We start from the raw sequence: 25,106 nt of genomic DNA on the forward strand, positions 1-25,106 counted from the left end.
GTCTAGTCATGTTGTCACAAATGGCAGGATTTCCTTCTTGTGACTGAATAACATTGCATTGTCTGTTGTGTATGGGTATGTATTATCTTTATCCATTCATCAGTTGATGGGCATACTCAAACTGTTTCCATATCATGGCTGTTGTGAATAATGCTACAATAAATATGGGATTGCATAACCTTCAATATCCTGTTTTCATTTCTTGGGGTATATACCCACAGTGGAATTGCTGGATCATATTGATAGTTCTATTTTTAGTTTTTTGGAGGAACCTCAAAACTGTTTTCCATAGCGGCTGCAGTTTACAACCCCACTAACAGGGTACAAGTGTTCCTTTTTGTGCACCTTCTCACCAGTGCTTCTCTTGTCTTCTTGAGGATAGCCATTCTAATAGGTGTGCGGTGATACCTCATTGTGATTTTGTGATTAATGATGTTAAGCATCTTTTCATGTAACCTCTAGGCCATTTTGAAATCTTCTTTGGGAAAATGCCTATTTTTTATTTGGATTGGTTTCCATTATTGAGTAGTGTGAGGGTGTGTGCGGATTGTGTGTGTGTGTGTGTGTGTGTGTGTGTGTGTATTTTTCTTGTATAGAACTATATGCTGGTGACAGTTGGAGCCTGGGTTCTCTGCACAGAGACTCTGATGTGGTCCTTTGTAAGACGGTCAGTGAATTCCTGATAGGTGACTTGGTAAACACAGTCAGAAGTGAGCTGTAGGTCTTGGAAATGGCATCAAAAACAGCTTTGGCAAAGTTGCCCAGAGGGTGGCAGTGCAGCCCCTGGCTGAGGTGTAGTAGTCATAAATACCAGCCATCATCGTAGCTTCTTGGGCACAGAGGCTGAGACAGAGCCAGTGCCTCTGGGCAGGGATGAGGTGCACTGGCACAGCCACAGCAGCAGGTCACCTTGCGTGGCATGGTGTGGGGCTTGTGGATCTTGTTCCTCCAGTAGCCTTGCCGTACAGGGACAATGGAAAACCTGGCCAAGACGATGGCCCCATGGATGGCTGTGGCTACCATCGAGCACTTAATACCCAGAACAGCATGTCCATTGTAATCTCTGCTGGCAACAAATACCTTGAACCTGGTCCACTGGTGAGCAAGGGTTTGCTTTTGAACAGTCATAATTTTTAAAACCTCATCCTTGAGGGATGCCCCTAGGACAAAAAAAAAGTCAATGATCTCAGATTCCTTAATGGGCAGGGAGAAGAGAGAAATCTCCACCAGGGACATGATCTTCATGTCCTTGACCAGGCAGCCCAGCTTGGTAATGGGGATCCACTTCTTGTCCTCAGCCTTGCCTCCACAAGCGCGTTGGCCTTGGTCTTAGCCATGGCCCAACCATAGCTGTAACCCCAGCCCTGGATGCTGCTGCTCAAGCCTCTGTGGAAGCCACCATGACCTCCCATTCCAGGGCCCCCAGGCCTCCAGGTCTAACTAACACCAGTGTCATCCGCCACTTGGCGTTTTCTCAAAATGTTTATATATTTTGGATATTAGCCTCTTACCCAATATCTGCTTTGCAAACTATTTTCTCCGATTCTGTACCTTTTCATTTTGTTGATTTCTTTTGCGGTGCAGAAGCTTTTCAATTTGATGTAGTCCCACTTGTTAATTTTTGCTTTTGTTGTTTGTGCTTTTGGTGTCATGCAAAAGTCATTGCCAGGATTGGGGCACCTGGGTGACTCGGTTGGTTGAACTTCTGACTCTTGATTTTGGCTCAGGTCATGATCTTATGGTTCATGGGATTGAGCCCCACATTGGACTCCGTGCTGACAGACAGCACAGAGCCTGCTTCAGATTCTCTCTCTCCCTTTGCCCACTCCTCTGCTTGCATGCTCTCTCTCTCAAAATAAGTAAACATTAAAAAAAAAAAAAAAAAAAAAAACAACATTGCCAAGATCAATATTGAGGAACTTCTTTCCTGTTTTTTTGTTGTTGTTTGTTTTTTCTAGGAGTTTTATGGTATCCGGTCTTAGGTTTAAATCTTTGACCTATTTCAAGTTAATTTTTGTGAGTGGTATAAGATGAGGGGTCCAGTTTCACTTTTCTGTGTTTATGCCATTTTCCCAACACAATTTGTTGAAATACTATCCTTTCCTTACCGGGTATTCTGGCTGCCTTGTTGAATGTTAGTTGACCATATATGTAAGTGGTTTAATTCTGGGCTTTCTGTTCTCTTCCACTTGTCTGTGTGTCTTGTTTTTATGCCAGTACCATGCTGTTGCAATTACCAAAGCTTTGTAGTATAGTTTGAAATCAGGAAGTGTGATGCCTCTGGCTTTGTTCTTCTCATGATTGCTTTGGCAATTTGGGCTCTTTTCTGGTTCCATACAACTTTTAGGGGTTTTGTCATTGTTTGGTTTGGTTTCTATGTTTGTGAAAAATGCCATTGGGTCTTTGATAGGGATTGCATTGAATCTATAGATGGCTTTGGGTAATAGGGACGTTTTAATAATATTAATTCTTCCAATCCATAAGCATGGAATCCTTTTCCATTTGTGTAAGGTTTGATTTCTTTCAATGATGTCTTGTAGTGTTTGCTGTACAGACCTGCCTTGGTTAAATTTAGTCTGGGTATTTTGTTTTTGATGCTACTGTGAATGGGATAGTTTTTACCTCTTTTTCAGATGCTTATGGTTACAGAAATGCAACTGATTTGTCAATCTTATATCCTGCAACTTGACTAAATTTATTGATTAGTTCCAATAGTTTTTTGAGTCTTCGGGATTTTCTCTATATACAACATAAACTGCAAGAAAATTTTTGCTTCTTCATTTCCAATTTGGATGCCTTTTATTTGTCTTGCCTAATTCTTTTAGCTAGGGTTCCCAACACTTGTATTAGGAGTGGTGAGAGTGGGCATCTTTGTCTTGATCCTAATCTTAGAGGAAAGCTTTTGATTTTTCACTGCTGAGCAAGTTAGGTGTGGGCTTGTCATGTATGGCCTTTATTGTGTATGTTCCTTCTGTTTCCAGTCTGTAGAGTTCTTAAAATGAAAGGATATTTTGTCAAATGCTTTTCCTGCATCTGTTCAGGTGACTGTGTGATTTCTATCTTTCATTCTATTAAATGGTGGTATATGAAACTGATTTGCCCATGTTGAACCACACTTGATCCCAGGGTAAATCCTACATAGTCATGGTGTACAATCCTTTTAATGTGTTCTTGAATTTGGTTTGCTAATATTTTGTGGAGAATTTGCAGATCTACAGTCATCAGAGATACGGGTCTTTAGTTTTCTTGTAGGTCCTTATCTGGCTTTGATATCAGGGTAATGCTGGCCTCACAGAATTGGCCTAGAAGTATTCCCTCCTCTTCAATTTTTTGGAAGAGTTTGAGGATTGTTAACTCTTCTTCACGTTTGGTAGAGTTTGCCAGTGAAGCCAGTTGATCCTTGAATTTTCTGTTAGGAGGCTTTTGATTACTAATTCAATCTCTTATTATTAATCTGTTCAGATTTTGTTTCTTTCTGATTCAGTCTTGGTGAATTCTGTGTTTCTAGGAACTCATCCATTTCTTCAATTACTTAATTTGTTGGCATGCAACTGTTCATGGTAGACTCTTAGGATCCCATGTATTTCTGTAATGTCTCTTCTTTCATCTCTGATTTTGCCTTTTTTTTCTTAGTCTAGCTAACAGTCTGTCAATTTATCTTTTTGAAAAATGTTTTGTTCTTTTTTTGTATTTTTTTCTTGTCTCTTATTTCTGATCTTTATTTCCTTCCTTCTAGCTTTGAGCTTAGTTTGTTCTTTTTATGGCTCTTTAGGTGTAATGTGAGGCTGTTTGAGATCTAACTTCTTAACATATGCATTTATCATTCTAAACTTCGCTCTCGTAACTGCTTTTGCACAGGTTTGCTGTTTCCATTTTCAGTTGATAAATTTTATTTCCCTTTTAATTTCTTCTTTGACCCCACTCATTCAGAATTGTGTTGTTTCCACATATTTACAGATTTTCCAGCTTTCCTTTTGTTGACTTGTAGTTGCGTACCATTGTGGTCAGAAGATAGATTTCAATCTTCTTAAATTTGCTAAGACTTGTTTTGTGTCCTATCATATAATCTATCCTGGAGAATGTTCCTTGTGTACTTGGGAAGAATATATTGTTGCTATTGGATGGAAAGTTCTATATGACCGTTAGGTCCATTTGGTCCAAAGTATGATTTAATTCTAACATTTCCTTGTTGATTTTGTCTGGATGATTTACCCATTGCTCTAAGTGAAGTATTAAAGTCCTCTACTATTATTCTATTCTCCACTTCTCCATTCAGATTTGTTAGTATTTGCTTCATATATTTAGGTGCTCCAATGTTGAATGCATAGAGTTTACGATTATTGTTATCATCTGACTGTAGTGACCCCCTTTATTATATAATGACCTTCTTTGTCTCTTACCACTTTTGGCTTAGTTTGTTTGGTCTAAGGGCAAGTACAGTAATCCCTGCTCTTTTGGTTTTCACTTGCAAGTAGTATCTTCTTCCATCCCTTCACTTTAAACCTATGTGTGTTAAAGCTGAAGTGAGTCTCTTGTACACAGCATATAGTTGTCTTTTTTTTTTTTAATCCAGCCATTCTGTGCCTTTTGATTGGTGAATTCAATTTACATTTAGAGTAATTATTGATATGTAGGGATTTACAACTGCCATCTTCCTGGTTGCCTTCCTGTTCTATATTTCCATTGTTCCTTTTCCCCAGTTCTTGCCTCCCTTCTGTTCCCCTCTCCTTCTGTTTCAACACTGTAAATTGATTTTCCACAGTAGTATATATGGTTTCACCTTTATTTTTTGTGAATCTAAATTTTTTAACATGAGGTTTACATAAAACATTTCATACATGGAAGAGTCCATTTTATGCTGATAGCAACCTATCTTCATTTGTCTATAAAGGGTCTATTTTATTCATCTTTTACTCATATATATTTTCTGACAGCAAATTTCTTTTTATATTGTGTACTGTCAGCAAATTATAGTAGCAAGTTATTTTTAATACTCTTTTCCTAAAGGAAAAGGTGAAAAGTACTCAAATTCAGAAAACTCTAATTCTGTAATATGGTATATTATAGTTGTGGCTAATATGCCATTTTATAGAATTAGAGTTATCTAAATTTGAGTATTGTTCACCTTTACCAGTGTAAAGATGGTTTCATGTCCCTGATTAGCATCTTTTTATTTCAGCCTGAGGAACTCCTCTCAGCATTTCTGCAGGGTAGACCTAGTGGTGATAAATTATTTCAGCTTTGGCTATTGGGCAAGTCTTTCTCCTTCATCGCTAAAGTGTAACTCTGGCTGGAAGTTTTTATCTTTTGAGACTTTGAATGTCATTCTAGGGTTTTGCCACTGAGAAATACGCGGACAGCCTAATGGGGCTTCCTTTGTAAGTTACACTCCCCCAGCCGTCTTTAGGATTGATTTTTGGTGGTTTCCTTGTATCATGTCTGGGAGGTGTTTCCACATTGAGATACTACGGTGATCTATGTGAACTCTGTGACTTTGGATGTTCAAGTCCTTTCCCCCAGGTTTGGGGAATTTTCAATTATTTTTCAAACTAAATTTTCTGCCCCCTTCTCCCTTTGGTCTTCTGCATCATTTGAGAATTTGTATTCTCTAAGTCATTTATTCTGTCTTCCAACTGCTCTATTGTACAGAGTCTTGCTATAGTAGTCTTCATCTCATTCACTGAATTCTTCAACTCCAGAATTTGGTTCTTTTTTGTGATTTCTCTCTGGTGATTTCCTTCCTAATATCATTTTCTTGTAGCTCGTCGTGTTCTTCAAAACAGCTATCCTGAATTCTTTATCAGCTAGATCTGCAACATCCTGTCTTTGTGTGTAGTCGTTGAATTATTGGTGTCTTTTGGAGGGTGAAATATTTTTTCATGTTTCTTGTACGTTTGCATGGCTATTTTCACATTTGAAGTAACAGACGCCTCCCGAGTCTTCACTGGTTGCCGTCAGATGAGGTACTATCACTGGTGTCACTACGTCAGAGGTGTCCTCAGCCTTTGAATGGGTGAACCTGCTCCACTCTTCTTGCTCCCTCTAGTGGCAGAATTCTTAAACTTTTCCATCTTTTCTTGTAACTCAAGTCTAGCTGCTGGAACCTTTTGTTTTCCAGAAGGTGGTGCTATAGCTCCACAGCTCTAGCGTGTGATTTCTCCCTTGCCCAGACTCTTGGTCCATTTTTCTGAGAAAACTCTGAACACCGGGCCTGCTCTCACTGCCCCGCTCAGGAGCACGCGCGGGTATCCAGCACATAGTGAGAGGTGGCGTGAATTTAACTCAGGGCTTTGGGGAGGCCTGTGGACCCAGTGGGGCAATCTGGTGGGGAGGTCTTTGAGTGGGATACTCCCAGAGGCAATATGGGCAGACTTCCTGCTGAAGTCTTGAGGAACTGCATTCTTTTAATGCTCTTTGATATTCCTATCTACAGTTCCTTCACCTTGTCTTCCCTCCCCTCACTCATGAAGTTCCCACTTCAGTATCCTGGCTGTCACTGGACAGAAACGGGTTTCTCCAGCCATGACCCACACAACTGGCACCGCTGGGCACTCACAGCTTTCCACCTCCTCTGAAGGAGAGGTGACCACTGCCGGACAGCCCCGTGCAGCTAGGTGCTGGGTACGTAACTGTCAACAAAAGAGTTTCCTTTTTATGTCTCTACTGTAAAGTTTACTAACATTAAAAAAGGAGAATCAGCTTTTCATTAATGAACAAAGAGTTAAAAAGAAAAATGTCAGTTTGAAAGATTCCATTTACCCCCAATGATTTTTTAAAATTCTATTAATTCCAAAAGACTAAAGAATATGGAAATAATGAAAGTGATACTCACCTGTGATATTCACTTCTCAAGAAAGAATGCTCCAGAAAAAGAACTTGATAAAAACTATAGCAATAAATGACAGTACATTGATAGAGACCTGAATGTTTTATTGTAAGAAATACCTTTACTTTGACCCAGTTAACAAAGGAGATTTTAATAAGACTTCACTTTTCCGTTGAGGGAATAAATTGGGGAGGGGGGGGGCGGGAAAAAAGGGTGAAGACAACATCTAAACGTTGGGGAAAATGTGGAGGGGACAATGCAGGCTTAGTCTGCTTTTATACAGTTGTTTGGGAAACCGCATTTTAAAATCTAGTAAAAAGTAGTAAGTAGAAATTTTTGCCAATTTTTGTTCTTTATTAGGCAATGTTTCCACGTGAGAAAAGTTCTCTTATAGCTCTAAGTTAATTATTTAATAATCATTTCATATTGTAAGATTTAAGTGTTACATTTCACCTTAGCAGATTGTAATCCAGAAGTAGTATAAAATAGTATTTATATATATATCATAGCAGGAAATAAAGGGGATATAATAATCACTGTTAATGATTTTCACTTTTAAAGAAATACACTTCTATCAAACTTAAGAGGAATCCTTTATGGCCCAAAGGAATGGAACTCAAATTTTTAACGAGTTATTAAAAGAAAATTTAGAATATAAATTAAAATGTACTTGAACAAGTTCCAAATATACTTATTATTAAATATAAAGATGTTAGCTCTGGTACGTAGGAAAATATTTACAACTAATAAAAGCATATCGTAGAATATACATGTTCTCTATATAAAAATACATAAAATATTTTACAGTCCAAACCAAAGGATCTTTTCGAAAGCAGGTTTTATCCATGCAACGCTATTACAATACCATCCCATTAGCACTACTGGAACTCATACATGCATGGAAGAAATCTAACAGTAGCCTTCATTTAAAGCTCATACTTCCTTCTTAGGGCCTGTACATCTTCTAAAGTATAATGTTTGTTTGGTGTGTCTGAGAGGTCATCAAAGAGCTGTTCAATTTGCTCCTTTTGGCCCTTGCTAATTAGTGTCAACATCATCTGGAAGAAGGAGAAAAACTGTATTAGCTTCATTTAAAAATGAACATTTTAAAGTTACAGACACCCTAAAACAAAAATCAGTATCTATGTTTTGCCACTTACCTTGAACCTTTCTGCTTTACTTAGATATAAAAGATGCTGATACACCAAAGAAGGATCTTTCCCAATAAGATTATTTTTCAGAGACTGAATGAGGAGGAGGAATGTATCCCCTTCAAGTTTGTTACTCAACAACACTGGCAAATCTTTCGGTTCAGTGACGGCTAAAAGGTGTGCACAGGCCTCTTTATCGTTCCTCGTGCTGATGGCATTTATGACCTGACCAAATTCATAGGCATTGGTAGGCCTGGCGATCGGGAGTGTTTCACGGTATGCTGGTGGCCCATTGGTTGTGTCCTCCTTCCTGGTGGCAAAACGGTCACTGGACACCTCCTCAGAGGTCCTTTCAGGCTCTTCTTCATGGCCTTCGTTCACCTTCATAAGGAAAAAAAAATTATACTATGACACAACAACCACTGCACAAATTCTAAGCTCTATTTATTAAAATGGGAAAGAACTGAAAAACACTGGTAGACTCTATTTTAGTCAAATTCTAAGTGAAAAAAGTGTATACTTTATAATGAATAGGAAAACCTACTCTTTTTAGGAAGTGTTAAGTATCCATTCATGAAAGTATGTTTTTAAGTTTAAAAAATTTTTGACACTGAAAATATCATGAGGTTTAGTTTTCTATGAAAGAAGACCTATAACAACTTTACCTCTTTTTCGTGACAAGTATTTCCTCACATTTAACAGAGACATGAACTTAAAATATTTTTTCTTACCTCCTTGGAAAATACTTCTAGTTTCTTTCACATATTTGCCTCTTACTCTTAGCGGAAATGTATGATAAATGGGATATGATATTAGCATCCATAAGGACACAGGAATTCATGAGCTGACATTCTTCACTGACGCCAAATGAAAAAGCTAGAGCGCAAGACACGGAGTTTGATTCTGGGATACTCCAAAATCTCCGATTAGGCCAGTCTTGTTTCAGAGTGCTAAAAAGGTCTCAATCAATAAAAAAATCCCTATGGGGTATGGCTGGCAGGGCCACGGACACTGAATGAGTCCTGTCAGGATTCTCCAGGTGTACCCTGAAGCAAATAGGCTTCCAGAGCAATCTGGAGTAGAAACAATGCAAACTATAGGCCAGATGGGGGTGGCTGGGGGAGAGAAAGGAGAAACCTCAGGAATGCAGACTCCCAGTACCCTCGATGGACACAAGCTGGGATCTACAGTGGCTAATTATAGCAAAGGAAAGTTTTGTCTTTATAACTGGTTAAAATGTCTTTATTGGACATCCAAGTAAAAAGAAAATAAAAATTTTTTTTTGTAGAACTCAGAGAAATAGGATTTTAGCATCTACGAAATCCCCCAAAGAGTACTTTCAAAGTTAATCAAATACAAATACCTCTTGAATTTCAATTTTCCTTCTCTCTTTTTCTTTGTTGAATGATGCATTATCCTTAAGGAGTCTGGTTACCTCTTCCAGTTCCATCTTTGCCTCAATAATACTTGAATCCAGCAGAAGAACTTTATTGAGATCGTTTAAACTTTTCTGATAATCCTGAAAGTAGAAAGGCAGAGAAAATAATTTTTATGACAAAAGAAGAGGCACAGATTAACCCAAACAGAAGTGAGACTGAGGGGCGGAGTGGCACAGAATGTGTGCGGTGGGCTCCCTGTAGTGTCCTGATTACAAAGTCAGGCCCACAAAGTAGTCTCGGACTGAAGTATTAAAACCCATAAAAGCGAGCACAGAATCTGGAGTTCTTAGACTCCAGTTCACTTGTGTATCACAACCATCAGTCCCGGATGTACAGGAGGCGTTTGCTGTCTGCGAAATGAACGAACAGCCTCATGTTAGTAGTACCTCACTAAACAAGAAACTGGAACGGGGGCGCCTGGGTGGCTGTCGGTTAAGCGTCCGAATCTTGATTTCGGCTCAGGTCACGATCTCACGGTTCATGAGTCTGAGCCCAAGTCAGGTTCTGTGCTGACAGTGTGGAGCCTGTTTGGGATTCAGTCTCTCTGCCTCTGTCTTTCCCGCCCCCACCAAAGTGAACTTAAAAAAAAAAAAGGAACAAGATCCTACTTATTTAACCTCTTGAGTTTCAGTTTTCTCATCTTTAAGGATAACAAAAGCTTTCCTACTCGAGTTTTCACAAAGCTGTACCAAGCATAAATGAAGTAGTGATATGAGCGGTTTAAACTTTTATAAAGGGTGATACAAATGTCAGTTGTCACATCGTATCCTGTACCATAAAACCCTCCAAAGCTGTATACTGTTCAAATAGGCTAGTGTCGACATTTATTCTTCCATCGAGTCAGACAATACGCTGGGAGAGGTTGAGGGCAAAGAAAAGGCATCTAAACGCATAGCAGAATGTGGTAGCTGAGACAGAGGCCACAAAATCAGTCTGATGTGACAGGCCATATTCTAGAACTACAGACTACACCAATGTTCTGATTAAGCCAAAGTTAATTCTGTGACGAGGCAAAGAATTGCAATGATGTAGAACGTCCCTAAGTATTCATGACCTACCAATAACAGCCTGCTCTGGAGGCTGGGGCACGGGAAGCTAAGCTTGTGGTTACATGACATTCCTGGGGGACTAGCTGTGATGCCACATCCCTTCTCCCTCTGTCCAGCAGGACACTGCAGCAAAAGTGATTTGTTTAAACAGATAAACTTAAATCTGCTCAAATTCATTAAAAAAGGTAAATTGTTTACAAACGATAGTACATTATAAACTATTAGGAACAAACCACATACCACTGTGTCAAAACAGTACAGCTGGAACCAGCTACAGAAAACCCAAATGACACCGCATTTCCATCCTAAGTGCTCATGCTAGGAACCATACTGAAAGGCAAGCAAGTGGGGCAGCAGGGCAAGCTGAGGTAGTTCCTGCTAACTCTGACCATTCTCAACATTTTGGAAGTATTAGTTTACTCTCACAGCAGCCCTGTACATACTAACTTCTGTCCCCATTGAAAAGGTAAGGGAACTGAGGCACAGAGATATAATTCTTGGGATGATCGAGGCAGCAATGACCAGAAAGTGAACGGGAATACAGTTGTGGAATCCTAGCGAGATGCCTGAAAACAGATTTGTGAGCTACAGCCTTGGAAATGAAAGTCCACCAGTCACGGAGGCAATATGTATGGTTTTTCAACCCATTCAAGAAAAATCTATGCATAAAGAGCAATCTGTCTGGTTGAAGAAGACCTAAGAAAATAGGAAATACACTTCGATAAGAGTTAAAACAGAGGCGAGCAAATGTAAAGAGAAAAAGAGCCAGAAAAGTGGAGACACTGGAAGACAAGGGACCGCGGGCCAGATCCCAAAAATGGTCACGCAGCCTGGCCCTGGCCCTTATGGAAGTTTCTGTCTTATGAAGGGAAACAATATAAAAAAGTAAACAAATGAGTAAGTATGGACTATCACTAATGCAAGTAAGAAAACCAAGGTTTCCGATGATACTAACGAGGAGGAAGGAGTCTTTTTTTTTTTTAATTTTTTTTTTTTAACATTTATTTATTTTTGAGACAGAGAGAGACAGAGCATGAACAGGGGAGGGGCAGAGAGAGAGGGAGACACAGAATCTGAAACAGGCTCCAGGCTCTGAGCTGTCAGCACAGAGCCTGACACGGGGCTCGAACTCACGGACCGTGAGATCATGACCTGAGCTGAAGTCGGACCTTCAACCGACGGAGCCACCCAGGCGCCCCAAAGGAGTCGTCTTTTGACACAGCTGTCAGAGAACATAGGACCTGAAGACAAACAGCCACGGGGGACCTGAACACAAACAGCCACGCGGGAGGGAAGAGCAGAGCATACACGAAGAGAAAAGTATGGCTCTGGCAAAAAGGAAGACGTTCAAAGTTGCTAATTATACCATTAGGCCTTAAAAAAAAAAAGTATAATCACATGTGTTTGTGATAATATATATATTAATAGATGCACTTAAACTGTAATAAGAGTTATGTTACTTTTTGATATTTTTGGCCTTCTAGCATACCCACTTAATTGGCTGCAAATTCCTTAATGCAAGCACGATGTCTTATTTACCACTCTGCTCCCACAGTCTAGCACGTACGTAAGCGGCACTCGATTAAAGAAATAAATTCTAAGACAAATACCATATGATTTCATTCACATGTGGAATTGGAACAAATGAACACGGGGGTGGGGGAGGAGGCAAACCTAGGAAGACTCTTAACTCTGGAGAACAAACTGATGGTCACCAGTGGGGAGGTGGATGGGGGTACAGGTGAACTAGGTGTTGGGGATCAAGGATCTAGGCGCTTACTGTGATGAGCGCCAGGTGTTACACTAAGCGCTGTATCACTAAATTCTACACCTGAAACTTGTATTGCGTTGTATGTGAACTGAAATTTAAACAAAAACTTGGGGAAAAAGGAATTCTAAGTGAAAGCCCCGTGATTTTTAAAACTGGCGTGTGTGTGTGCGTGTGCTACTAACTACAGGCAGGGCACCTGCTCCTCGTGAGCCTCCGCGCCAGCCCCTCCCAGACACGCCGAGGAAGTGGATCCAGGCATGACTTCTGGTGCGTTTTGTAAGCAGTTGTCGCTTTTGAAGATACTGAAACTAAATTCGCTTGGCACATAACTCAAACTACAGGACGTATAAACAAAACTGCAAGAAATCAAACCAGAAAAACAAACTGCCGGCCTCATAAATCTAGTGGGTTGGATTACTCAAATTTGGGATCATCTTTCTGCAGAGTACAATTTCTAGAATGCATTCCAAAGGAGTATAAGAAGTCTTTCGTTAGGTACACCTCTCACATTGTGTCAGGAAGACAAGTTCCAAGAGTCAGGCAACCAGCATGGAGTAAAACTGCTCTAAGAGTCTGGACACGCATACACTCCTGAGTCATCACACACACCTACCCTCACGTACCTGAATTCATCGAGCTCAGAAAAAGCTGAGGGAGTTTTGAAGAAGCCTCTCTTAATTCATGGTGCCACATACCATCTAAGGAATCTATACGTGAGGTTTATAAATGAGCGTGTTGCTAACAAAAAAAGCAGGAGTGGGGGGGGGGGTCAGGTCACGTGCACACCGTGGCACAAACCTGCAGGGAAGGTGGCGCACCCCAGCTCCATGGAGACGGGAGTTCCCGTGCTCAGGACCCTTCTGGACCTGGGCCGACGCACCTCTACCCAGCTGTTCATCTGCATCCTTTATAACAAACTGGGAGGGGCGACAGGGAGGGCAGGCAGCTGCGTGGCTCCAATGGTCTGGAGGTCACAGCACAGCCTCCGAGCGGCGAGCGGCAACCTCAGTGCATGTGCGATGCACAAAGTCCTGACTCCTCAAGGCACAACGAGCACAGCTCATATGCTGCACTGTAGAAAAACATGACCGCCCTCTCCCAACAAAACCCAGGTTTTACAGAATATATTTTTAGTATTTCCCCGTCAGTGATGGGCAGGAACTAAAAGAATTACCTCAAACTCAGTAACGTCAAACCTAACTATCCCCCTCCCCACTCAAGCCTCTCCCTCCTCCTGAATACCCTCCATTATTGCACTGCACCACTCAGCTACCCAAGCCAGTAACCCTGGAGGTACCACCTTTGTTCCTTCCTCTGTCCATCTGCTCAGTAGGTCCTGTCGACTTTACCTTCAAACAACCGTCAGTTAATCTCTCTGTTACGGGCTAATTGTGTTCCCCTCCTAAAAATTCCTATGCTGAAGTCTTAACCCATAGCACTTTAGAATGTATACTTCAGAATGTAATTTGAAGACAGGTTCTTCTTCATTTTTTAGAGAGTGAGCAAGCGAGTGTAAGCGGGGGAGGGGTGGAGGGGGGAGAGAGAGAATCCTAAGCAGGCCCCACGCTGTCAGTGCAGAGCCTGACGTAGGGCTCAATCCCATGACCCCGGGAACCATGACCTGAGCCGAAATCGAAATTGAGAGTTGTACGCTCAACCGACTGAGCCACCCAGGCACCCCTGGGGATAGGTTCTTTAAAGAAGTAATCAAGTTAATGTGAGATCATTAGGGTGGGTCCTATCCAATATGACTGGTGTCCTTAAAAAAAGAGGAAACTGGAAGACAGACATATACAGACAGAAGACAACGTGAAGATACAGGGAAAAGACAGCCAACCGCAAGCCCAGGAGAGGGGCTAGAACACATCCTTCCTTCACAGCCCTCAGAAGGAGCCATCCCTGCTGACGCCTTAATCTCAAGATTAAGAACCGTAAGAACTCTAACAAAATAAAGTTCTGTTGTTTAACCCGTGATGTGGGTACTTTGTTATGGCAGCCCCGGCAAACTAATATGCCTTCTCTCTTCCCTCTGCCATTACCTTCCTTCAGGCAGCTGACCTGGTAGCTTCTAACCAATCTCCCTACTCCGTGCTGGGTCCCCAGTGATCCACCTTCCACACTGCTGGCAAATCTGTCCCATTGTGCCCTCCTTGACCACGTAGCCTTTAGGGGTTCCCACCACCTTCAGGATCAAGCCTAGTCACCACAGCATGACCTTCGGGCCTTTCATGATCTGACCATCTCTCTCCATCCCCACTCCTACTCACAGCTGGTCTCTTGCTGTACCAATTCATGAACAAGTTCATAACATGTGGGCGGGGAAAAATCATAGCAGCTATATTAATAGCCCCAAACTAGAAACAGCTGAATGTAATTAACTGGTGAATATGTTAAAAAAAAAAGTTGTGGTATAATCAGTAATAAAAATTAGCAATAAAAAAGGAACAATTCCTGGGGCGCCTGGGTGGCTCAGTTGTTTGAGTATCGGACTTTGGCTCAGGTCATTATCTCGAGGTTCATGAGTTCGATCCCCACATCGGCTCTGCGCTGGTGGCTCGGAGTCTAGACCCTGCGTCAGATTCTGTGTCTCCCTCTCTCTCTGCTCCTCCCCCACTCACGCTCTGTCTCTCTCTCTCTCTCAAAAATAAACATTTTAAAAATTTAAAAAACAATTCCTAATATTCACATAGTACAGATTAACTCTCAGATGCTATGCTGAGCAAAAAAAAAAAAAAAAAGTCAAACAGTAAACTCTATAGGACTATGTTTATGTTACTGTCAAAAAGAAGCAAAACTAATCTACAGTGATAGAAACCAGACGGATGGCTGCCTGGGAGTGGGGGCAGAATAAGGGAAATAAAGAAAAATGGGCATAGGGAATTTCCTAGAGAGATGCAAATAATATTTACCTTGACTGGAGTGATGGCTACACGAGAATTTACATTATTCAAAAGTCAATGACCAAATTAAGAAAACAATTCTACTTATAATTGCATCAAAAAGAATAAAATACCTAGGAATAAATTTAACCAAGAAGGTGAAAGCTTTGCACACTGAAAGCTATAACACACTGATGAAACAAACTGAAGAAGACAGAAATAAATGGCAAGACTTTCCATGCTCATGGATGGGAAAAAATAATACCTTTAAAATGTTTACCCTACCCAAAGCAATCTATAGATTCAATGCAATCCCTATTCAAAATTCCAATGGCATTTTCCACAGAAATAGAATAAACAATCCTAAAACTTACTATATGAACCACATAACACCCCGAATAGCCAAAGCAATCTTGAAAAGGAACCAAAAGCTGGAAGCATCACACTTCCTGATTTTAAACATTACAGAGGTGCCTGCGTGGCTCAGTTGGTCAAGCGTCCAACTTCGGCTCAGGTCATGATCTCGCAGTTCACGAGTTTGAGCTCCACATCGGGCTCTGTGGTGACAGTTCAGAGCCTGGAGCATGGTTTGGATTCTGTGTCTCCCTCTCTCTCTGCCCCTCCCCTGCTCATGCTCTGTCTCTGTCTCTCTCAAAAATAAATAAATTTTTAAAATAAAAAAAATAAAACTACATTACAAAACTACAGTAATTAAAATAGTATGGTATTGGCATAAAAACAGACACAGAGATGAATAAGACAGAACAGAGAGCTCAGAAATAAAAAGCCATTCATAAATGGTCAACTAATTTATGACAAAGGGGCCAAGAATTCTCACTGGGGAAAGGACAGTCTTCAATAAATGCTGTTGAGAAAACTGGACCACTGTCTTTACACTACATACAAATATCAACAAAAAAAAGATGGACCAAACTTGAACATAAGACTTGAAACCATAAACTTCTAGAAGAAAACATAGGTGGTAAGCTCCTTGATGCTGGTCTTGGGTTTTGGATTTGATGCCAAAAGCAAAGGTGACAAAAGCAACAATAAACAAGTGGACTACATCAAGCTTCTGCACGGTGAAGGAAACCATCAACACAATGAAAACTACCAAGTGGGAGAAAATATCTGCAAATCCTGTATCTGATAAGCAGTTATCCAAAGTACACAAACAATTCACAGACCTCAATATCGAAAAAATAATCTGATTAAAAAATGAGCAGAGGAACTAAACAGACATTTTTCCAAAGAAGACATACAGATGGCCAACAGGTATATGAAAAAATGCTCCACATCACTAACCAGCAGGGAGACAGAAATCAAACGCACAATGAGGTATCACTCTTGTCAGAACGGCAATCATCCAAAAGATAAGAGATAACAAGTGCTGGTGAGGATGTGGAGAAAAGGGAACCCTCGTGCGCTGTGAGTGGGAATGGAAACTGATATAGCCATTATAGGAAACAGTATGGAGGCTCCTCAAAAAACTAAAATAAGACTACCATATGATCCAGCAATTCCACCTCTAGGTATTTATCTGAAGGAAATGAAAACATGAAATCTGCAAGACCTCTGCACTCCTGTATTAACGGCAGCAATATTTACAACAGCCAGGACATGGAAACAACCTAAGTGTCCATCAATGAATGAACAGATAGAAAAAATGTGGTCTATTTACAGTCATACAAAAGAAGGAAATCCTACCATTTGCAACAACATGGATGGCTCCTGAGGGCATATGCTAAAAGTGAGGTAAGACAGAGAAAGGCAATTACCTTATGACTGCACTTGTACGTGAAATTTAGAAAACAAGACCAAAAACAGAACTGAATTTACAGACACAAAGAACAAACTGGTGGTTGTCAGAGGCAAGACAAGGGCTGGGGAGTAGGTGAAATGGGTCAAAAGGCACAAACTTCCAGTTAAGAAAGAACTCATTGGATATAATGCACAGCATGGTGATACAATTAATAATATTGTATTGCATATTTGAAAGTTGCTACAAGCATAGATCTTAAAAGTTCTCATCACAAGAAAAAAAATTTCAACTATGTGTGCTGATGGGCTGCTAACTAGACTTACTGGTGATCATTGTGCAAATCAAATCATTAGGCTGTATACCTGAAACTAATACACTGTTAGTTGTCAGTTGTATCTCAATTTAAAAAAACCTCTAAAGGGAAAAAAATTAAAAGATGTGAAAGCTTACAATGTGTGAATTTCATTGTATTATACCCTAATCAAGTTGATTTTTAAGAAATAACAATCTCAAGAAATGCCATAGCCCAGTCTGTTCTGACTTTTCTTTGTGACATTACTTTCTACAAATATGTACATTCATTCAAGTTTTCCATGCAGAAGAATCAGCCTCAAGAAAAGTGTAATTATACAATACTTTCTTTGCAAATAATGGTGTGGTTTTCTTAGAGAAGAATGCCACTCTAAAGGAGCCAGTTTAAGGCCCAAATCACCAATCTCTGATGTCTCTACCAACTTTCACTTGGTGAACCAAGCTTCCGTTCTGATGCCTTCCTCCCACCCCACAGACACCTCAATCCTTTGGTGGAGGAATCCAGTGGTTGCCTTCAGTGATTCAGTAACAAACCTTCCTGTTCCATAAAATGGATCTATCATTAACTAACAAAAGTCCTCGGAAAATCCGGAAATAAAATAATAATTTTTGAGCTGGAAGGAATCTTAGAAAATATCTAGCTCCACGTTAAAGGTAGGGGAAATCTGAGGCCTATTCTAAGCTTTCAGGATTGGTTAGCATAGAACCAGGATTAAATCCCAGGATAATCTCACTCCCAAGATTCATGTTCATAAAAACCACATATTGTTTTCAGAGCTGAAATTTACTTATTAAAATGAAGATTTCCTCACCTTGAGTCCTTTATGAGCCAGAGCTCGTCTGTAGCACGCTTTTACATTCCTGTTATCTATCTCAAGTGCCCGATCACAATCCTGCTTTGCCTCTTCAAATTGGCACAGCTTCAAGTAACACAGAGCTCTGGTAGAATGTAATTATGAAAGCAATTACGTATTATGAAATGCAAAGACAACACTATAAATTTAGATAGTTAATAACAATCAGAACATAGCTCAATAAGTCTGTTAGCTGTCTCACTGAAACCTAACATTTTACTCTAATTATGGCATTTTCTTGCAATATACATAATTATGGCACTGGGGATACAACTGCAAACAAGTACAGCTCAGGCCCCTCAAGAAGGCTATAGTCTAAGTGGAAGAGACAATTAAAATAAGCAAACATAATAAAATCTGAACAGGATGCTCTGGGAACACACAGCTGAGAATCTTACCAGATCTGGTGGGGCTGAGGCAAAAGCAAGAGTAATCAGGGAAGACTTCCCAGAAGAAGTTACATTTAAGTTGAAACCCAGAGTAGGAGGTGAGAATTATCCAGTGTGAAGGCACTGGGCTGAGAGTTAAGATGCAGGAGGGGAGAGGGTGCCCAAGGGCCCAGCAACGGCAGAGTCTCACAGTGAAAGACAGAGAGCAAGGTACTCTTGATGAACTAAGTGCCATATGGCTGGCTGGGTGCAGGGATGAGGTAGAAGGGCAGTCAGGCCAGATGGGGAAGAGCAAGGAGCCTGAGCTTTATCCTGAGCTTCCAGCAAGTCCACCAATGGGTTCTCAAATAGGGGCTAACATGTTCACCATGTTTTAGGAAGATTAGTCGTGCTGCAATTCAGAGAATGAGACGAGAGGGAACAAGTCTGTGCTGTGGAGGGGGTAGCAGACATCTCGGAGGAGACAGTGGTGATGGGACATGGGTGAAGGGGAGGGCAGAGAGAAAGGCTCCCCCAAGAGGAATTTAGAAGTAGGACATCCGAGCTTGCAGACACACTAGGAGAGGGAGACATCGGTCAGGAAGGCAGAGAGGAGCGGAGTGGTTAGGTCTGGAGCCCACACAGAGATTTGGGGGGGACACAACTGAAAGGTAACGGAACTGAAGGGAGGATGCAATGGCTCAGAGAGCATGCAGAGTGAAAAAGGGACCTACACCTACAGAACCCAGAGAACGGCTGGGAAAGAAAGGCCCATAGAGGAAGAAAAGAGCCAGGCAAGTGAGTGTCTGCACTGATGCCAAGAGGAGAGGCGGTTTCCAGGGAAAACTGAGTGGCCATTAATGCCCAGAACCGCAGAGACTGAACAGAAGAAGAGTAGAAAACTACCTGTTGGAGTTAATGACAAAATTTTTGGCAAAATAGTTGCCAATAGAGGAAAACATGTACAAAAACAAAGCAGTGAGAAGTTAAATTAAAAAGAATTCATCTAAAATAGCTAGGAAATCTTGTGCTAGGAGTCCCTGCTCTTTAGGAACTAAGCCTTCTTCCTCATCACCCCAGACTCTACTTACTCCAATCACCAGATTTCTAGAGCGATCTTTTACCATTATGTGGTATAGATGGCCTCTAAACAGCTTTCCAGAACAATCTGCCTATTCTTGCTATGCACTGAAGGATGCTGGTCCCCTCTCTTAGGACTTCAAGAGAAAAAGGACACTTAAGAACTAGTTTGAAAGGGAGGTGACTCCTGCTCCTACACGGAGGATGATGTGCAGACCTGACTAAGCCACAGTGGGTCCAAACGGCCAAGACGGGACAGTGCAGCAACGTCAGGGCGGCGAGGACGGCCTGCGGAACCTGTGTAGCAGACCAACCAGACGCCCAGCCCGCCTCATGCTTTCCATCTCTCTGGAACTTCTATGGCTCCATCTCTTTAAAGAATACTCACCCAGGACAATATGCTATATAAATTGTCAAAATGATGGGGAAAAAATTCGGCAATTAATTTGTATGTTTTAACAAAAAAAAATGAACATAAGAAATACATAAAGTTACAAAGAACTTGCCTGTTTGTATAAATGGCACATTCCTTGTTGTTAATCTTTAAGCATTCAATGTATTTACTAAGGGCATCTTTATAGTTTTTGTCCTTTACACATTGATTTCCTTCTTCTTTAAGGGTTTTAAACATTTTTTCATCTATGGGACACCCCCCAAGGGGAAAAAAAAAAAAAGAGGAAGGATTCATATAAGCACCTCTACAAAATCTTCAGTACATCTGTAAGTAGATATTCTATTGCAAATTAACCTGACCACACATACCATGCAGAGCTGAAGTCTAAGTGGAACAAAACTTGGTATACAAATTAAAAAGACAAATTGGCTGTAAGTAAAAATTACACAATTATTACAATATTTTTTCAAATTAGAAAATAAAATATAAGTAATTATATTATTTTATCCATATTGGTATGTCCTCTGCTGAAGATACAAACATCTACAGTGTTTGGTGGGAAAACTATTTCATGAAAAATGAACAAACAAACCTGTTCATGCCTGAGGCAGACATCTGGCCCCGCATTTCCTTGGAAAATCACACCTCCTCCACCCTCTGTCCTGTAGTTTAGGTAAAGCAAACCGTACCCTAGCCCTACCATTTGGAGTAATCTTTATTTTTTTACTAATCAGCACATCATATTTCTTTTTTTTTTTTTTTTTCAACGTTTTTTATTTATTTTTGGGACAGAGAGAGACACAGCATGAACGGGGGAGGGGCAGAGAGAGAGGGAGACACAGAATCAGAAACAGGCTCCAGGCTCCGAGCCATCAGCCCAGAGCCTGACGCGGGGCTCGAACTCACGGACCGCGAGATCGCGACCTGGCTGAAGTCGGACGCTTAACCGACTGCGCCACCCAGGCGCCCCAGCACATCATATTTCTTTAGCCACAATAATCTACTTGGTCAGGGATGGGCCTATGAGAGCCAATAAGATACACTTAAGATGGCAGCTTCTGAAAATTCTTGGCTCTTTCCAGTGGAAAATGAGGAGGAAAGGAGGAGCTACTCTGCCATCCGATGATACAAGGGGGAGTCTGTGTGTCTAAAAATGGGCTAAAAAGAGCAACAGAGAGGTCAAGATAGAGAGCTAAATAAGAATCCCCGAATCCTGAATCCAACCATCCCTGCAGCTACATTACTTGCGGACTTTTCCATGGTACGAGCCAGTAAACAACCTTTATTGCTTAAGCCATAAAGGGTTGGGTTTTCTGTTATCTTCAAAGAGAGAGTCCCAACTATTACCATTACCTGTTATCATGCAGTGATCATGGCTGACTCTCTGTTTAGGATCCATTTCCCCTTCCTAAGAGTGCCTTGATATTCATTCAGCTATCACCCCTCTCCTATTAACCCCAGGTGTTCAGGGGAAGCTGACTCCACTGATCAAGAACTCAGGCCTAAGCCAATCCAGGCATGGCATTCCTTCATCATAGGGACTGGCTCAGGAATGGACACATGACCCATTAGAGTAACTACCATTAGATTCTGGGCCAAGAAAGGAACAGGATAAAAAAGCTAGGGTTTTAGGTGTAACATATTTTCTCATTGTTAAATTAATGCCACCCAAAGCAATGGCGTCTCTCGGAGCCTTTAGACATTCTTAAGTGCACACATGAAGCCTAAAACTGCTGCAGTTCTATTATTTTCCATCAGAACTTGAGCCCTGATGAGCTGTGCCTGATTTTAGGGCCTGCCTGAGCCCTTTCAGTTCCATGAGCCAAAACCATTCCTTACAACCTGTCAATAGATTTTCTGTTACTTGCAATCAAAGTTTTTTAACACACATAAAGTATGAATATCTAAAGTTTTAAATCTGTGTAAATTACCCAATGGAGTCACCTGATATAAAAATCCATAAATTAAAATTTAAAATATCTTTAAATTTTATAATCTAAAAATCTTAACACACTAAACTTATAATATAAACTTGGAATATTAACAATAATCTTATTTGTCCCCTGCACAATGGCATGAAGTAGTAATCACAGAATATTAAAAAAAAATTTTTTTTAAGTTTATTTATTTATTTAGAGAGAGACAGAATGAGCAGGGAAGGGGCAGAGAAAAAGGAAGAAGAGAGAGAATCCCAAGCAGGCTCTGCACCGTCAGCACAGAGCCCAACACGGGGCCTGAACTGCTGAAACCTGAGATCACGACCTGAGCCAAAACCGAGAGTCAGACGCTCAGCCGACTGAGCCACCCAGGCATCCCAATCACAGAGTATTTCTAATGAGTCATGTTTCAAAAGATGTCATACAATGGGGCCAATGACACTCCCCATAAATCTAGCATATATAAGCCCTAAAACATAAACAGAGTATTACTCTGTTTTAGGGCTTATATAACTTGCTGAAAAACTTTCCTTAAGCTTTTCCTCCCCCAGTGTTTTTAAACCTTCGGTATCTATTCTAATAATCACATAAAAATGAGCAGAAAGAGCTGATTATACTTGTGCTTATAATTAGCTATCCCATATCTACGGTACAGTTAGTATATTCACTCTGTTAACAAACAGCTACCCTTTACTGACCAAATGCTTTGTGTGAGGCTCTAATGGCAAACTCTAGAAAACCAGAGAGCCCCACGACCTTCCAAGGACTGCTAAATAATCATAAAGCCCTGGGGCACCTGGGTGGCTCAGCCAGTTAGGCTTCCGACTCTTGATTTTGGCTCAGGTCACAATCTCACCCCAAGTCTGCTTGGGATTCTCTTTCTCCCTCTCTCTCTGCCCCTCCCCTGCTGGCACACGTGCGCACGCTCTTTCTCCCTCTCTCTCAAAATAAATAAGCATTTCAATAAATAAATAATCTTAAAGCCTCAGCAGATGTTCCCTGCATCTTCTTTCTAGTCAATGAAGAGGGTGAGGATCTAAGAGAAGCCACTGGAACATCATGACTCAGGAATCTCAGGGTGTCTGCAAGATGAGGCTCAAGGAGATATACACAGAGTTCCTAAGCAGGCAGGAGAAATGGGGCCTCAATGGCTTTACGCAGAAAGCAAGAGTGAAGTCAACACTTATTAAACACTGTACAACGTGATGAGGTAGGTACTAAGGGAATGCAGATATGTTAACAACTATGATATAAGGCAGAAGAAAATACCTGCTAGATATTTACATTGTAGGATTTTACTTTATTATTTCAAACACACCAATCTTATTATTTTAGCCCTGCCACATATAGGCCTAGTAGTAAACTAATGCTATTTCTTTTTCTTATTAATAATTATGCTAACTTAACCTTTATTATTTTGTATGCACATCTCCATTTATTCCTAAGAACTCCATGAGATAGTTACATTTCTTCCTTTCATACACACTGGGACACTGGATGCATGAAACAACTTAAGACTAGTTAGAGGGAGAACAGGGTCTTAACTTAAACCTGGGTCTGATGCCTGAGTTCATGTCCTTCTCCTTCTGCTTTACCGAGAAGATATACACACAGCTCAAGACAACCCGCACAAGAAAGGATTGTAGGCCTCCCCTACCTGTGATGCCAGGCTGGGAATGGCTACAGGAGTCTCCCACTTGGTCTGGGGGTGTCTCTGTGGCAGGCTGCCAAGCTCGTAAATGCGTGGAAGCGGGCACAGCAGGAATGGGTGACAGCTTCTCCCGCCAGCTTGGTCCATCCAGATTCATTAAAATTCTTGTTATCCTAAAAAGAAAATGAATTTTCTCGATTAATCATGCCATTTGTTTTTTATATCCATGAAGCTCAAATCAAGAGTAAGATTTACAAACATTGCATTTGTGTACTTCCCTGTAGAAAACAGTCTTAAGCTGTCTGCTGTCCACAGACCTTTAAATGGTCTTTAGAAGGACTTTTAAAAGTTGCCAAAAACTATGTTAACTTTAGATCCTTTTTGTAGAAGAAAAAAGCGAAGCCCTTCCTAACTGGTTCAAAAAATATATTTAATGTATATGCAATAAAACTGTATTTTTTTGAAAAAGTGAAAAATAAAAGCAAAATTTAGAAGGCCTAAAAGAAACGTCTTGCATAACATTTAATGTAATTACTAAATTGATAATGTATTACTCTGGAGAATAACCAAAAGCACTTCAGAATTTCTATGCCCAAACCATACACCAAAGACAGGTGTTCAAGACTAGCTGCCGAAAGTGATGAGGACAAGCTGTAATGTGGAATGCTGTTTTTTCTTAAAACATTTCCATATTGCTAAGATACTCTTACCTTTATTTTTTTTGCCTCTAAAATTATCCATTAACTACGTTTTCAAACACATAATGATGAAGGGACAAGATACTGGAGTCTACTACAAGGGCCCTTGTATTACTGACATTTACTCATGACCATCAAAAGGTTCAGATTAACATCTCCGATTATCACTGTGTCATCATTTTAAACACACAAAATATATTTAGATTTAAAACAAAATTGAATCATGTATTTGAAATGAAACTGGTTTCAAAAAGGTGTGCCCCGGGACACCTGGGTGGCTCAGTCGGCTGGGCGTCCGACTTTAGTTCAGGTCATGATCTCACAGTTTATGAGTTCAAGCCCCGCATCGGGCTCTGTGCTGACACCTAAGAGCCTGGAGCCTGCTTTAGATTCTGTGTGTGTGTGTGTGTGTGTGTGTGTGTGTGTGTGTGTCTCTCTCTCTCTCTCTCTCTCTGACCCTCCCCAGCTCACACTGTCTCTCTCCCTCTCTCTTTCAAAGATAAACAAACATTTTAAAAAAATTAAAAAAAAAAAAAAGGTGTGCCCCAAGACTGAGAAGGTTTACTGGTAATTAGGAGAATGCATTCAAGTTAGTTAACTCAATAGTACTTTTTGTGCGAATAGTTTTTATTTATCTAGACACAAATACAATGCACATACTTTTTCCCCAGTTTTTTAAACTGAAATTTCAGTTATGCTGAAATTGGTTATGCTAACCAACTCTCACATATTTTAGAGAAAAAAAAATTTTTTTTGAAAAATAATGTAAAACCACCCACAAATGCAGAAAAAAAAAAAAAGCTTTAGAAAAAAGAATTTTCAAGCAAAACTTGTATTACCAGCAGAGAGGAAGGAAGAAGCAGCTGAAAAGAGATGATGTGTTGCCAGGGAGTAAATAAGTATATGCAGGGAAATTTAACATATAAGATTCCTGG

General features: G+C 40.6%; 1 protein-coding gene and 1 pseudogene across 5 annotated transcripts in view; both read right to left on the reverse strand.

Moving 5' to 3' along the window:
- Positions 1-593: 593 nt before the first annotated feature.
- LOC125924228 (40S ribosomal protein S2-like) lies at positions 594-7,673 on the reverse strand (annotated as a pseudogene).
- Positions 6,910-25,106, reverse strand: part of SPAG1 (sperm associated antigen 1) — a 67,722-nt gene continuing 49,525 nt past the window's right edge. For all 5 annotated transcript variants that reach the window (XM_049633037.1, XM_049633038.1, XM_049633039.1 and 2 more), the window contains 6 exons: positions 23,480-23,646; positions 19,998-20,130; positions 18,002-18,128; positions 9,341-9,496; positions 7,987-8,358; positions 6,910-7,884 (listed from right to left, as the gene is read on the reverse strand). In XM_049633037.1, the coding sequence (XP_049488994.1) occupies positions 7,753-7,884; positions 7,987-8,358; positions 9,341-9,496; positions 18,002-18,128; positions 19,998-20,130; positions 23,480-23,646 (1,087 nt within the window). In that variant the 3' untranslated portion in view covers positions 6,910-7,752. The remainder of the gene's footprint in view (positions 7,885-7,986; positions 8,359-9,340; positions 9,497-18,001; positions 18,129-19,997; positions 20,131-23,479; positions 23,647-25,106) is intronic.

The sequence above is a fragment of the Panthera uncia genome, chromosome F2 (genome assembly GCF_023721935.1).
Source record: "Panthera uncia isolate 11264 chromosome F2, Puncia_PCG_1.0, whole genome shotgun sequence".
Lineage (NCBI taxonomy): Eukaryota > Metazoa > Chordata > Mammalia > Carnivora > Felidae > Panthera > Panthera uncia.